Source organism: Danio aesculapii, chromosome 9, assembly GCF_903798145.1.
Source record: "Danio aesculapii chromosome 9, fDanAes4.1, whole genome shotgun sequence".
In the NCBI taxonomy this organism is placed as follows: Eukaryota; Metazoa; Chordata; class Actinopteri; order Cypriniformes; family Danionidae; genus Danio; species Danio aesculapii.
In genome coordinates, this window is record NC_079443.1 from 44775430 (window position 1) to 44787606 (window position 12177).

At 37.1% G+C, this 12177-nt stretch overlaps 1 protein-coding gene across 1 annotated transcript in view; it reads right to left on the reverse strand.

Annotated features, from left to right (window-relative positions):
• Nucleotides 1-824: 824 nt before the first annotated feature.
• The window catches only part of cwc22 (CWC22 spliceosome associated protein homolog), a 78363-nt gene continuing 67010 nt past the window's right edge, over nt 825-12177 (reverse strand). The window contains exons 16-21 of the mRNA XM_056465833.1: nt 9357-9434; nt 6936-7088; nt 6637-6764; nt 6441-6542; nt 6144-6352; nt 825-1688 (exon numbers count right to left, since the gene is read on the reverse strand). Of these exons, the coding sequence (XP_056321808.1) occupies nt 1141-1688; nt 6144-6352; nt 6441-6542; nt 6637-6764; nt 6936-7088; nt 9357-9434 (1218 nt within the window). The 3' untranslated portion in view covers nt 825-1140. The remainder of the gene's footprint in view (nt 1689-6143; nt 6353-6440; nt 6543-6636; nt 6765-6935; nt 7089-9356; nt 9435-12177) is intronic.

A 12177-nucleotide genomic window follows, 5' to 3' on the forward strand; every position in this document is an offset into this window, starting at 1 on the left:
AATTGGTTCAAAGTAATAACACTTTGCCAAAAAAGTTAAGGTGTGTAGATAGAAGTAATAAATTGAAGCTATATTCAAAATAAATTAGTAACACAGTATTATTCCTAAAACCGATCATTTTAATGCCAGTAAAAATCAAGTATAATGTTTAATAATCCCTTAATCTTTGAAATTAAATGTTTAATGACTTTTAATGCTTTTAAATGCCTCGAGGAAACCCTGATGAGAGACTGAAGACTGGAGTAAAGATGCTGACAATTCAGCTTGGCACCACAGGAAGAAACAACATTCTAAAATAAAATAGTTAGTAAAGTATACTATTATTTCATAATATTACAGTCATACTGCATTTCTGATCAAATAAATTGATTTTTAATGAGAAAAAAAAACATCAGAAGATATCCATCACTAAATAAATCGATTTTAATATCTAACTACTACGGGTGTCAAACTTAAATCGTTTGTACGGTGCACTGTGATGCAGACGAGGATGATTCGGTACCGGATTATGGATCTTTTCCATTACTATAATCCAATATCTATTTTTCTGGATGTTAGATGATGTACTGATGGTTTTCTGACCATACTACGGCAAGGTACTTGAGCAGGTAAAATGAATGTTCTGTTAATTGTTCTGACTGCTTATATACATGAAGTAAAATACAAAATTGCAAAGTATTGCCAATGCACTGTGATTTCCAATTGAATCGATGACATGATAATCGTAATCAAACCCACCAGGGACCAGTGTTTCCAGTTTCCCACCCCTACTCATTACCTTAGTCAGCTTTATTCCCGTCAACCTTCAATAAGCACAGTGAACGTTTCCAATTTCTATCAAACGTCATCTTTAATCGTTCTGTTCTCCCAATTACTTTGAAAGCAACTGCAAAAATACAATTGGCCAAAGGATACAGAAAATACGAAACGTCCCAGTTTAACTGCTAAATTCGTCTTGGGAACAGTTTTTACACCACCAGAGTGTATACATACGAGTTCTTCCAAAGGTCTGCTCAAAAAAAAACATTAGGAGGCTTTACTGTAGAACGACACAGAGGCTAAGCAAAAAGCACAGAGGTGAAACCCACAGTGAAGGCTCAAAATCGGGACAGAATTATGAGGACTGAACAACTCCACCTTCTATCGGTGTCTCCTGTCGTCTTTCCTCCTGGACTCTTTGTATCTGTCAGAATGGCGGTTCTCTTTGTCTGCCCTCTCTAAGCCGTTCCCGTACGAGTCCCTGGAGTCTATCTCTTTGCGGCTCCTCTCTCGTGACTTTGACCTGTCCCTGCTCCGCCGCAGAGGCTCCTTCTCTCTGCTGCGCCGTCTATCTTTGTCCTTGTCCGCTCGGGAGTTTTTGCCGTCGTCCTTGTGCCTGCGTGAATCCGTCGGTCTGTCCTGGTGGTCCTGAGTGTGTCGGTGCGGTTCTTTCTGTCCTCTTACGCGCTCTGGTTCTCCTCTCTGTCGAGCAGGAGGCGACACGTCCTGGTGTCCGCGCCGCTGAGGATCTCTGTGGTGTTTGTCAGATCCACGTCGGTCCTCGTTGCTGGTGTCCTGATGGCGGTTCTCGTGTCTCTTGCTGGGTCGTTCCTCTAGGGGAGATCGCTGGTTTGCTGCCTTGCTGGATTTCTTGCTCTTGCTCTTGTCCTTTTTCTTGCCTGAGGCCTTCTTGCGCCTGGAGTCAGAGTCTGAATAGGGAGAAAAGAATTGTGTTACTATTTAAAGGATCAAATCAAAAAAGTGATGTGTTCAAATTTGGAAAAGATGTTCATTCTGGAACATAATACATACATTATATATATATATATATATATATATATATATATATATATATATATACACACACACACACACACGCAGTGTTGGGGAGTAACTAGTTACATGTTACGAGGTTATGTAATTTAACAAATTACAGTTACTTTTATTTTGTACTGTTACTAAGAGAAAATGTGTATCTAAATTTATCACATTAACAGTGTTGGGCAGTAGCGTCGCTACAAGTAGTGACGCTACTAGTTCAACTACATTTCTCAGTAGCGTGGCGGTAGAGTCTCTACTTTATAAATCAGATAGCCTTTTAGTAGCGAAGCAATTTATTAGTTAGGTAACTCAGTAGCATCCACACAAGCTACATTTACCGATCGCGGTTCAATAAGTGATGGCACCGACATTCACGGGGCCGGTGTCTAGCCGATGAAAGTAAATCCATAAGGTGGCGAGAATGACGATTTCTTCTATCTGTTTTTCGGTTGTTGACAACCAACTTTTTTGTGCGTTACTGTCACCTCTCAGTTTGGTCAGTGACGTCACCAACCAATTAGACTAACACGAGAAATTAGCTTGATGGAAAGATGACTAAGGGAAAGGAGGTCTATATATGAAGAGTTCAGATGCAAAAACCTCTAAGTGCCGTCTAAAATTTCCATCGAAAATGAATTTTTCTCAGTCTCCTTTGTTTATGTTGAGATATTTCACTTTAAAGACCAGGAGAAGGACTTATCCTTTGCCATAAAAGTGATATTACTGAACAAACACACAGAAGCCTATTAAAAAGGCTCATTTTAGCGGCATATGGAGGTTTTTGCATCTAAACTCTTCATATGTATATTTTACTGTAGTTAAGGCTAAAGTATACTATGATAGTTACTAATGATACTACATTATGTAGTGTAAATTATTAATGAAAAGTTGTAAATATATATACAATATGCAAAATTTTGTAACCAGAAAACATTTATTTGTTATATGGTCTGGTCTTGTGGTGGCTGTACTTTAACATTAAATTAATATAGTTTTAATTCAAGTGATGAAAGATATTGAAATTTTAACAGTAAACAGAGCTACTGTAAGGTCACACCTGCTTGGTATAAATGCTTGAAAATAATTTAGTTAAAAATATCCATTAGAAACTTAAAAGTAATCAAAAAGTAATTGGATGTAATCAGTTACTTTACTTTTATAAAGTAATTGAAAAGGTACACTTCATATTACATTTTAAATAGTCATTTTAAATAATCATTTGTAGTCTGTAATCTATTACATTTCCAAAGTAACCTCCCCAACACTGTATGTATGTGTATATATGTATGTCTGGTGGTCGCAGTAATCTAACTCCATCTAAAAATTCTGCTGTTAACGGGGCCTGAAAAGTTGCTTAGTTGGCAACAACACTGGCTGAAAGTGTCTTTGACTGAAGCGCTCACACCTCACGCATGTGCAGTATGGAAAGAACGCTCTATTACTCATGGGGGCCTCCAGTTTTGAAAAGTAATAACGTTAAAATCTTTTCAGTTTTTGTCAGATTTTACAACATATGATAGACAATGTCTATCATTATTAATTCTATGATTAATATAGGCTTCTTGGCATTGCTAAATTATCAGGTGCAGTGTCGCTGCAGTTGTATTAATGAGCAGTTTGTGCGATTTGGTAAACCTGCAGCCTAAAATATGGCCTACTGTATTTTCAATCATCCGAATGAGATGAAACCACTACCTCATTCACAGTCTGAAAAAAAAAATCGGTGTTAAATGGGGTCGCAAATGAACACTTTTTAAGGAAACGCTGGAGTACTGGAAGTGTGTCTTCCTCGAAAAGCAGCAATAAACATCAATTAACGCTCATTAAATGGTAGCAGAAGAGATGAGAGAGGCCTCACATCACATCTCTTCTAAAAATGTAACTTCATTAACAGCCTTGAGAACAAATTATTGCACTTGAATGGCTGTGGTTCACAGACTCCTGTCAGAATCTGCCTGTTCTCAAATCTAATTATAATCAGCCTATACACAGCACTGAAGCCGTAAAAGTGTCTATTTGTAGGCAGATTGGGACAGCAAGTGTTTATGACGGTGTTTGTCATCATGCCGCAATTCAAATGAAACTAATCATAAGAAATTCCTGACTGGGATGAAGATATTCCTACCACTATACCACTTTTTACATGTTATTTCCAAAATTTCATGATTTTTCCAAGATTTTTGTGAATTTGTGTGATGGGATCTAGAAAGTGGACACTCTGTCCTGATGTCCAGACTGTTGATTGACCCTTCATCAGGATAAGGAAGGGAGGAGGAAACACTCCGTAACAGGCAGAATAATTAAGGAAGAAAAACAAACACAAAATGGATCTCAACTGAAGTCCAGACATCAACAGCATGAATAATTAGGCACTGTTTCAATGGCTACACTTTCTTTCACAAATCATAGCTTGCATATTTGGACAACTGAATGGTCTCTATGCTCTGGTTCAATACATGAGTTTTGTCTACTTAGCAAACACACTGTACTGTTCATAATTCCAGGCTTTTAATCCAATCTGAACCATAAAAATGGGACATTTAGTCGTGGATATGACAACAATTCTGAAGGGAATTGTAAGTAGGGCTGCATGATATTTAAATATAAAATAAGCAGTGCAATAAGCCCTAATCTAAAAGCTGCTATTTCATTCGTTTCCTGCCATTCCTGACAGAAATATTTATTTTACACTAAAAATAAAAGATGATTTGACATTTGTAAATTAATTAGAAAATACAATAGTATTGTAATTACATAGTACATAAAAAAATATACGTTTATATTTTAGATTATAATAATTTTATTGCAACTTAATAAAAAAATAATAGTAAAAATAATAGTAAGACAAATCATTACATATATAAATATATATGTTCAGTATTAATTTCAATATAATACACTGTGGTCATAAAGGGATGGACATGGTCAGCAACAATACTCTGTGCAGGAAGTGGTGTTGGCATGATGCTCAATTGGTACTAATGGGCCCAAAGTGTGCCAAGAAAATATCCCCCATATCACCACCAGCCTGAACCGTGGATACAATGCGATCCATGCTTTCATGTTGTTGATGCCAAATTCTGATCCTACCATCCGAATGTTGTAGCAGAACTTGAGACTCATCAGACCAGGCAACGTTTTTCCAATCTTCTATTGTCCAATTTTGGTGAGCCTGTGTGAATTGTAGCCTCAGTTTCCTGTTCTTAGCTGACAGTAGTGGCACCCGGTGAGGTCTTCTGCTGCTGTAGCCCATCTGCCTCAAGATTGGACGTGTTGTGCGTTCAGAGATGCTCTTTTCTGCATACCTTGGTTGTTACGAGTGGTTATTTGCGTTACTGTTGCCTTTCTATCAGCTGGAACCAGTCTGGCCATTCTGCTCTGACCTCTGGCATCAACAAGTCATTTGACAGAACTGCCGCTCACTGGATATTTCCTCTTTTTCAGACCGTTCTCTGTAAACCCTAGAGATGGTTGTGCTTTTCTGAAATACTCAGACCAGCCCGTCTGGCACCAACAACCATGCCACATTCAAAGTCACTTAAATCACCTTTCTTCCCTATTCTGATGCTCGGTTTGAACAGCAGCAGTTCATCTTGGCCATGTCTACAAGCCTAAATGCATTGAGTTGCGACCATGGGATTGACTGAGTAGAAATTTGCATCAACAAGCAGTTGGGCAGGTGTACCTAAAAAAGTGGCCGGTGAGTATTTATTTATATTGCTATATATTATATATTTTCGATAGTAATTTAAAAATTAATGCACATGCAGGTATTGTAATAGTATGCTGCACTAAAAATAGTAGATATACAAACATTTTATTAAATACTCTTAAATTTTTAAATTATAATAATTCTATTGCAATATGATTTATATTGTATTGTTATTTTGTATTTTTAAGACAAATCACTACGATATATTTCTGATACACCCATAAAAATGTTTTTCCACAATCAGAATTAGTCTTTCAGCAATAATAACAATAAAACCTACAATCTGGACCCTGCCTCTACAATCTGGAGCTAGTCAGGACAGCACAGTGAGACCAAAAATTGTTTTGTATAATGAATAAATACATTACAGTATCATGTGAGACTCAAAATTCACTTCATATCATCAGTTGACTGTTTAAAATAAGTTATTTTTATGAGCAGATGTGGTTTCATATCACAGACTACAGAAGAAATCACACTCTTTATACAGTGATTAAGACTACATAAATTAGCATTGCATTTACAAATATATCTTCTACTTAAACCAAATGAATCCATTATGATTCTGACTCCACATAAAGACTCATTTTCCTTAATGATTCCAAACTAATTTCACCTAAAAAGATCATACCTGAAGAGCTGTTACTGCTGGAAGAAGAGTCAGAATCGCTGGACGAATCAGAGTCGCTTTCACTGCTGTCACTTTCAGAAGAGGAATCTGAAGATGAAGAGGAGTCTGAAGAGGATGAGGAGGATGAGGAAGAATCTGATGACTCCACTTCCTGATTCTGAGTCATGATCATCTTAGGAGCGTTTTTCAGATGTTCCCTCAGCTCATCTCTGAAGAAAATAAAAATAAAAACTCAGATGAGCTTTAGTTCATAATAAACAAAGCCGACCCAAAAAGAGAAGATTCACAGACACTTACGTTAGTCCTCCAAGGCCGATAGATGTGAAGAAATTAATGGCGAATCTTGTGTTCCTCGGGTTATCGCGTGGAAACAGGCCCTCAAAAAATGGCTGAAGAGTCCTGAAGATTAAACAAATGAAATTATCTTCGTTATAAAGCTTTTTATTGATTACTGTTGTTCAATCAAAGCATACTAAATTAAGAAAATACTTACGTGTCCTTCAATCTCTCGTTCAGTTTTGGCAAACCCATGTAAGCGCAAAGTTCCTGGAACAAAATCTTTACAAAGATTCGACTGGAGGATGTTGTTGTGTCTTCACTCATTCTAACGCACTCAAGGACCTAAAAGAAAACAGTTTTTTTAATAAATCCCCACTTTAGGAAATCAATACTAGAGTCCATATTGATGTGTTGTATAATCGTAATTACAGTTTGCAGGATGAATGCATTTATGGATCACATCTAAATGTTGAAGCAATGAATGTAAAGAAGCCAGCAATAAAAGTAACTTACACTCCATGGAACGGAGTCTGTGTATAGGAGATGAGCAAAGATTCGAGCAACGTTACGCAGTTTGTTGGTTTCAAGCCGGTGGATTGTTTCATACTGCTCCTGGAAGATTGCCTCAAAGCTCTCCATGTACTCTTTCTTCAGCAGGCAAAACCTCTGCATAAAATATGAAAATATCAGACAGGGGAACAAAACAACTGTTGCAATTGTGCACAAATGTTGCAGATGAGGTGTGTATCTGTTAAATATTCATTAATGTAAAAAGAGCAAAATATCGTCCTGTTGGAATCTTTTTTTTATATATAATTAAATCAATAAATATGAAATAATTATTTTATAAATCTACTAATACTAATTGCACAATCTTAGCAAGCTAATTAAAATTTTTATTTTAAAGGGGACCATATTATGACCTGCTTACACATAATGTTTCCCTAGAGGAGGTCCTGCCCTCAATCGCTGATGATTGTCTTACACAGTTCAGGGGACACAAACATCAGTTATCTCTAATTTATGAAAGGTTATTTGCAGCTACTGTCCCCACTGCAAAGTTGATCAGAGAAGAATGGGAACGAGAGATTGGAATCAAAATTTCGGAAGAGATTTGGCAGAATAGCTTAGAGGATGTTGATATTGATAGAGTTTAATCGTAACGGAGTAAAAGTATCATCTGTATGCATTTTTAAAGAAATAGTTCACCCAAAAATTACTTACCATATTCATTACACCCTTCACTTGTTCCAAACATTTATGAGGTATCTTTTTTTTTAATGAACACAAAACGAACATAATTTAATAACTCCTATAGTATTGAAACAAGTGAAGTGTGAGTAAATAGTGAGTACATTTTAATCTTTGAGTGAACTGTCCCTTTAAGGCCTGTGACTGTATGAACATTTCAATATTTCAAATTTTAAAACATCCGGCCACAAGACATTTTTTTGTAACTTTAATAAAGATTAAATAATATACAATGAAGACTATGCAGTGTTGATTATTCAATATCTGAACCTGAATAGTGAATACCTGAAAACTATAATTCACTTTTCGCTTTGCCATATTTTATTTATCTATGCTTGTCATTTATTTGTTATATATTATTCGAGATTCACTCCTCTACAAAATCCCCCCAATCAATCCAAATAAACCTGTTAAATCATCTGGTGAAATTGTATTCACATCGTAATATATATATAACAGAAATACAAAATATCGTAATGTCAGATTTTTGTTTAACTAAATTCCATGACTTTTCCAGGTTTTCCATGACCGTATAAACCCAGATATTAGGACATTCTGATTATTCAAATTCATTGAGCAGTGCACAACAAAAAAGACCTTACATATTGTTTGATAACAGCCAAAAATACTATTATTATTGTACTGAAGCATTTTTTGTCCTCCAACTGCTAAACTATGGCTTGAAGAATTGATATCTACTCTGCATTTGGAACGAACCAGATATCTTTTAAAAGGTCACCTTAGACAATTTAATAAGATTTGGAGCCCTTCTATCACTTCATGGGGAATTCTTTTCCCCAAAGCAATGTATTGCAACTTAAAAGTTGTTTTGATTATCATTGTAGTGCATACTTACAGGCTCGAGTTGGGGTGTTTGTTTTAGTTATTATTATTATTTTTTCTTGTTTGTTTTTGTAAGTTTATGCATATCAGAATATTAATCCTGGATTTTGTGATTGTTGTACGTCTATCCAATCACCAAATAAAACTTATTTTACATAAAAGGGGACCTATTATGGCCCTTTCTACAAGATGTAAAATAAGTCTCTGACATCCCTAGAGTGTGTATGTTAAGTTTCATCTCAAAATATCCCACCAGTAATGTTTAAAACTCTTTTTTTTTGTTGTTTTAATAATAATGTGCCATTGTACCATGGTGACTGTCACTTGAAATTCAAATGAGATGTACTGTTTTCAAAAGAGGGCAGAGCTACAAATACCTATGTATCAGCATAGTGGCAGGTTAAAAACAAGACTACTGTCCTATGCTAATGAGGAAGGGATCATCACTAATGAGCGGGTCTTTCCCCCTCAGATGACACACACAAAGAGCGAATGTCAATCAAGGTGTGTTTGTTATAAAATGTGACTATAAAAAATGCAATTACTACATTTTTACCATTAGAAGTTGCTTAAATTCACTGACTGTAAGCAAAAAACTGTGATTAAACCTTTTAAAAAATAGATTTTTGCATAATAGGTCTCCATTAAATTTAAATATAAACTAATTATCAAGATTATAATAGTTCAGACAAAATAACCTAATATTTTAACAGAAAAGCATAATAAAAACGGTAAAAATGTTCATCTAGTCAATAAATAAATGCAATAAAAGCATCTTGTTTTGGTCATCTTAACTTGATATAACACACAGCATAACATTTACAGAAAGTTGTTGCTCACCCCAGCTAGAAGACCAAAGAACTTCTCATATGTTCTTTGCTGAGCACAACAGTCCAGGATCATGTTGCACAGCTCTTTCTGTGGAAATAAACAGACACATATGAGAAAAAAAACCTTTAAAGTGCAAATGTAGAGCTGCTTGTTCATTCTCGGCACCTTTCCACTAATACTTATTGATTTCATAACCTTGTATCTTCACCAAGGAGTCTAGTGTTCAGAGAGAGACAGCATGACAGACAGGCGCATGATCAATTGAACAAATTCAATCTGAACGCATTAGAGGTGAGGATCTAAAAACAGTTGTGGTGAAATCTCAAATTGTTAACCATTAACTCAAAATACTGGCGATAAGCGCCTTCTGCCTTTAAAACATGCTTTCTAAGATACACTTTTGCATGTTTTTTATAGCATCTTTTCCAAATATCTAGGGCAGAAATGCCAAAAAAGTCTGCTATGACTAGAGTCACAGAAAGAAAACTTTTGGTGGAGAGATTTAGTCAAGGTGATGTCAGGTAATTCTCTTCAGGCCAAAGGGCTAAAATCCTTTAGCAAACCCTTCCTCATGCCTGGCCTTGCTGTGATCCCACCTACAGACGCCCATTATAGCCCTCACAGAAAACAGGAGGGATTACACGCTCTGAACAGACATGTGGCTTTTCCCACTTCACATCTGCGGCTCATCTGAGCTCCAGAGATTTGCACAACCTTCACTGTATCAGTAACATCTTATCCTGACAACCTCTATAACACTCCATGCACCCATTGATTTCATGATCTACCTCATATTATTCACCAAGGAGCTCAGGATTATGAACATCACGGTTTAAATTAAACCCTGAGAGCCTGCACTCTGGCATCAAATTAAACTTGTAGCTGAAATCTTGAGGAGGCCTGTATCATCTGCAAATGAAACTAGCACTGGATATCAAAAACAGTGTCCAGGATGATCAAGTATTGAGCACTTGAGGTGCGGCTGAATGTTAAAGCCCTGATGAGATCATTTCTGACTCTTTTAACAGGTGCCTGCAGGCAGGGAGCCACATGTGCCAAGTGTGACAGTAAGGTGTTCTGATCACTGGACCGTTTCAGATAGGGTGGAAGCAGAAAGCAGGGTCACACATTCAGCACCAGTCTCTCTTTCTCTCTCTCTTTATATAAATCCCCTACACACTGTGCTCAATTACTTATCAAAAATCTTAACAAAGCAGTTAAATCCTCTAACTACTGTATTTTCTGCACTATAAGGTGTAGCTAAGACTCTTAAATTTCCTCAAAAATTGGCCGTGCGCCTAATAATCCGGTGCGCTTTGTGTTCCAAAATTTGTAAAAATGTTGTGCAACTTTGGTAAGTGCTCTGCTTGATTGATTGTCAGACTATTTCCTGCCAACACATGGATGTAATGTGTACACTGGCGGCAATAAACCAATCAAAACAACAACAACCGCTACTCTGAAAAACCAAGTGAAGCAAATGAATTCGGAGCTTGTCATCATCCCGGGAGGATTAACAAAAGAACTCCAACCGCTGGACATTGGTGTAAACGGGGCATTCAAAGTGAAGTTGTGAGCAGCGTGGGAGCGATGGCTGACAGAAGGCGAACACACCTTTACTAAGACTGAGAGGCAGCGCCAGGCAAGTTACACCACCATATGTGAATGAATTGTGGATGCCTGGTCTAAGGTATCTGCTTTTATCTGTTGTCCGAGCTTTCACGAAAGCCGGCATCATTGCTGAACAGCCACCTGGCAACGAGACTGACTCAGACAACGATGAGAGGGAACCCGGCATGTTTGATGGCGAAATTACCCAGCTGTTCAATTCAGACACAGAAGATGAGGACTTTGATGCATTTGTGGGATAAGATTGATTAAAAAAATAATGCGAGTGTATTGTTATACAGTAGAATAAAGTTCAACTTAATTCATTAAACTTGCTTCCGTTACCTTTTGTGTAGACTATGTTTTAGCATGTGCTTTATAATATGGTGCGCCTTATATGTATGAGTTAAGTACAGAAATAAACCCCGTAATGCGTCTAATAATCAGGTGTGCCTTAAGGTGCAGAAAATACAGTACTTATTTAAAATGAGTTGAGAAAACACAATTCTTATTGTTTTTTGGGAAAACTTAAGGCTGGTTTATACTTCTGCATCGAGTGATCGGCGTGACCCACAGCGACTGCCTTATGCATAGTCGTGCATTTATACTTCTGCATGCTGTACATGTTGCTCCGCAATAACACTTTCAAAACTCTAGATGTACGTTTTTATGTTCCTCTATGTCAAGTTTCTTCGCAGGTATTTTGTTTTTTCTGAATGCTACAAGTAGCTAAAACTTGCTCAATCAGAGGCGGAAACTGGCAGACGAGCAACAACTTTAATCTTAAGGTATACACAAAACCAAAGTCTCCATCTTGAGCTCCTTCACGGGACTCGACACTTGTAAACACTCACTCCATCAGGCTCATGCGGCTTTCAGAACCGCCCACACTTGTCACCGGTACCAAGTCGACCGATCACAGAGCTTGCGCTACGTGTCGTTGCGATGTGTAGTTACATTTTTTGAGAGGTGCGCGTCAGCGTCTGCGTCAGCCACAGCGAGGGCTATGCGATTGCGCGAAAGATGTGCCGGAGATGCAGAAGTATAAATCAGCCTTTAATTGTTTTATGTTCAATCCACTTAAATTTGTAAAAAATTATGAAGTTAACTTAATCGATTTGTGTTGGGACAACGTGTGAAACCCAGCATTTTTCACACTGTTGTTTAATTAGTTTAATGAACAAAAATGTTGAGGGAAAAATGGTACAGACTGCAAAATGGA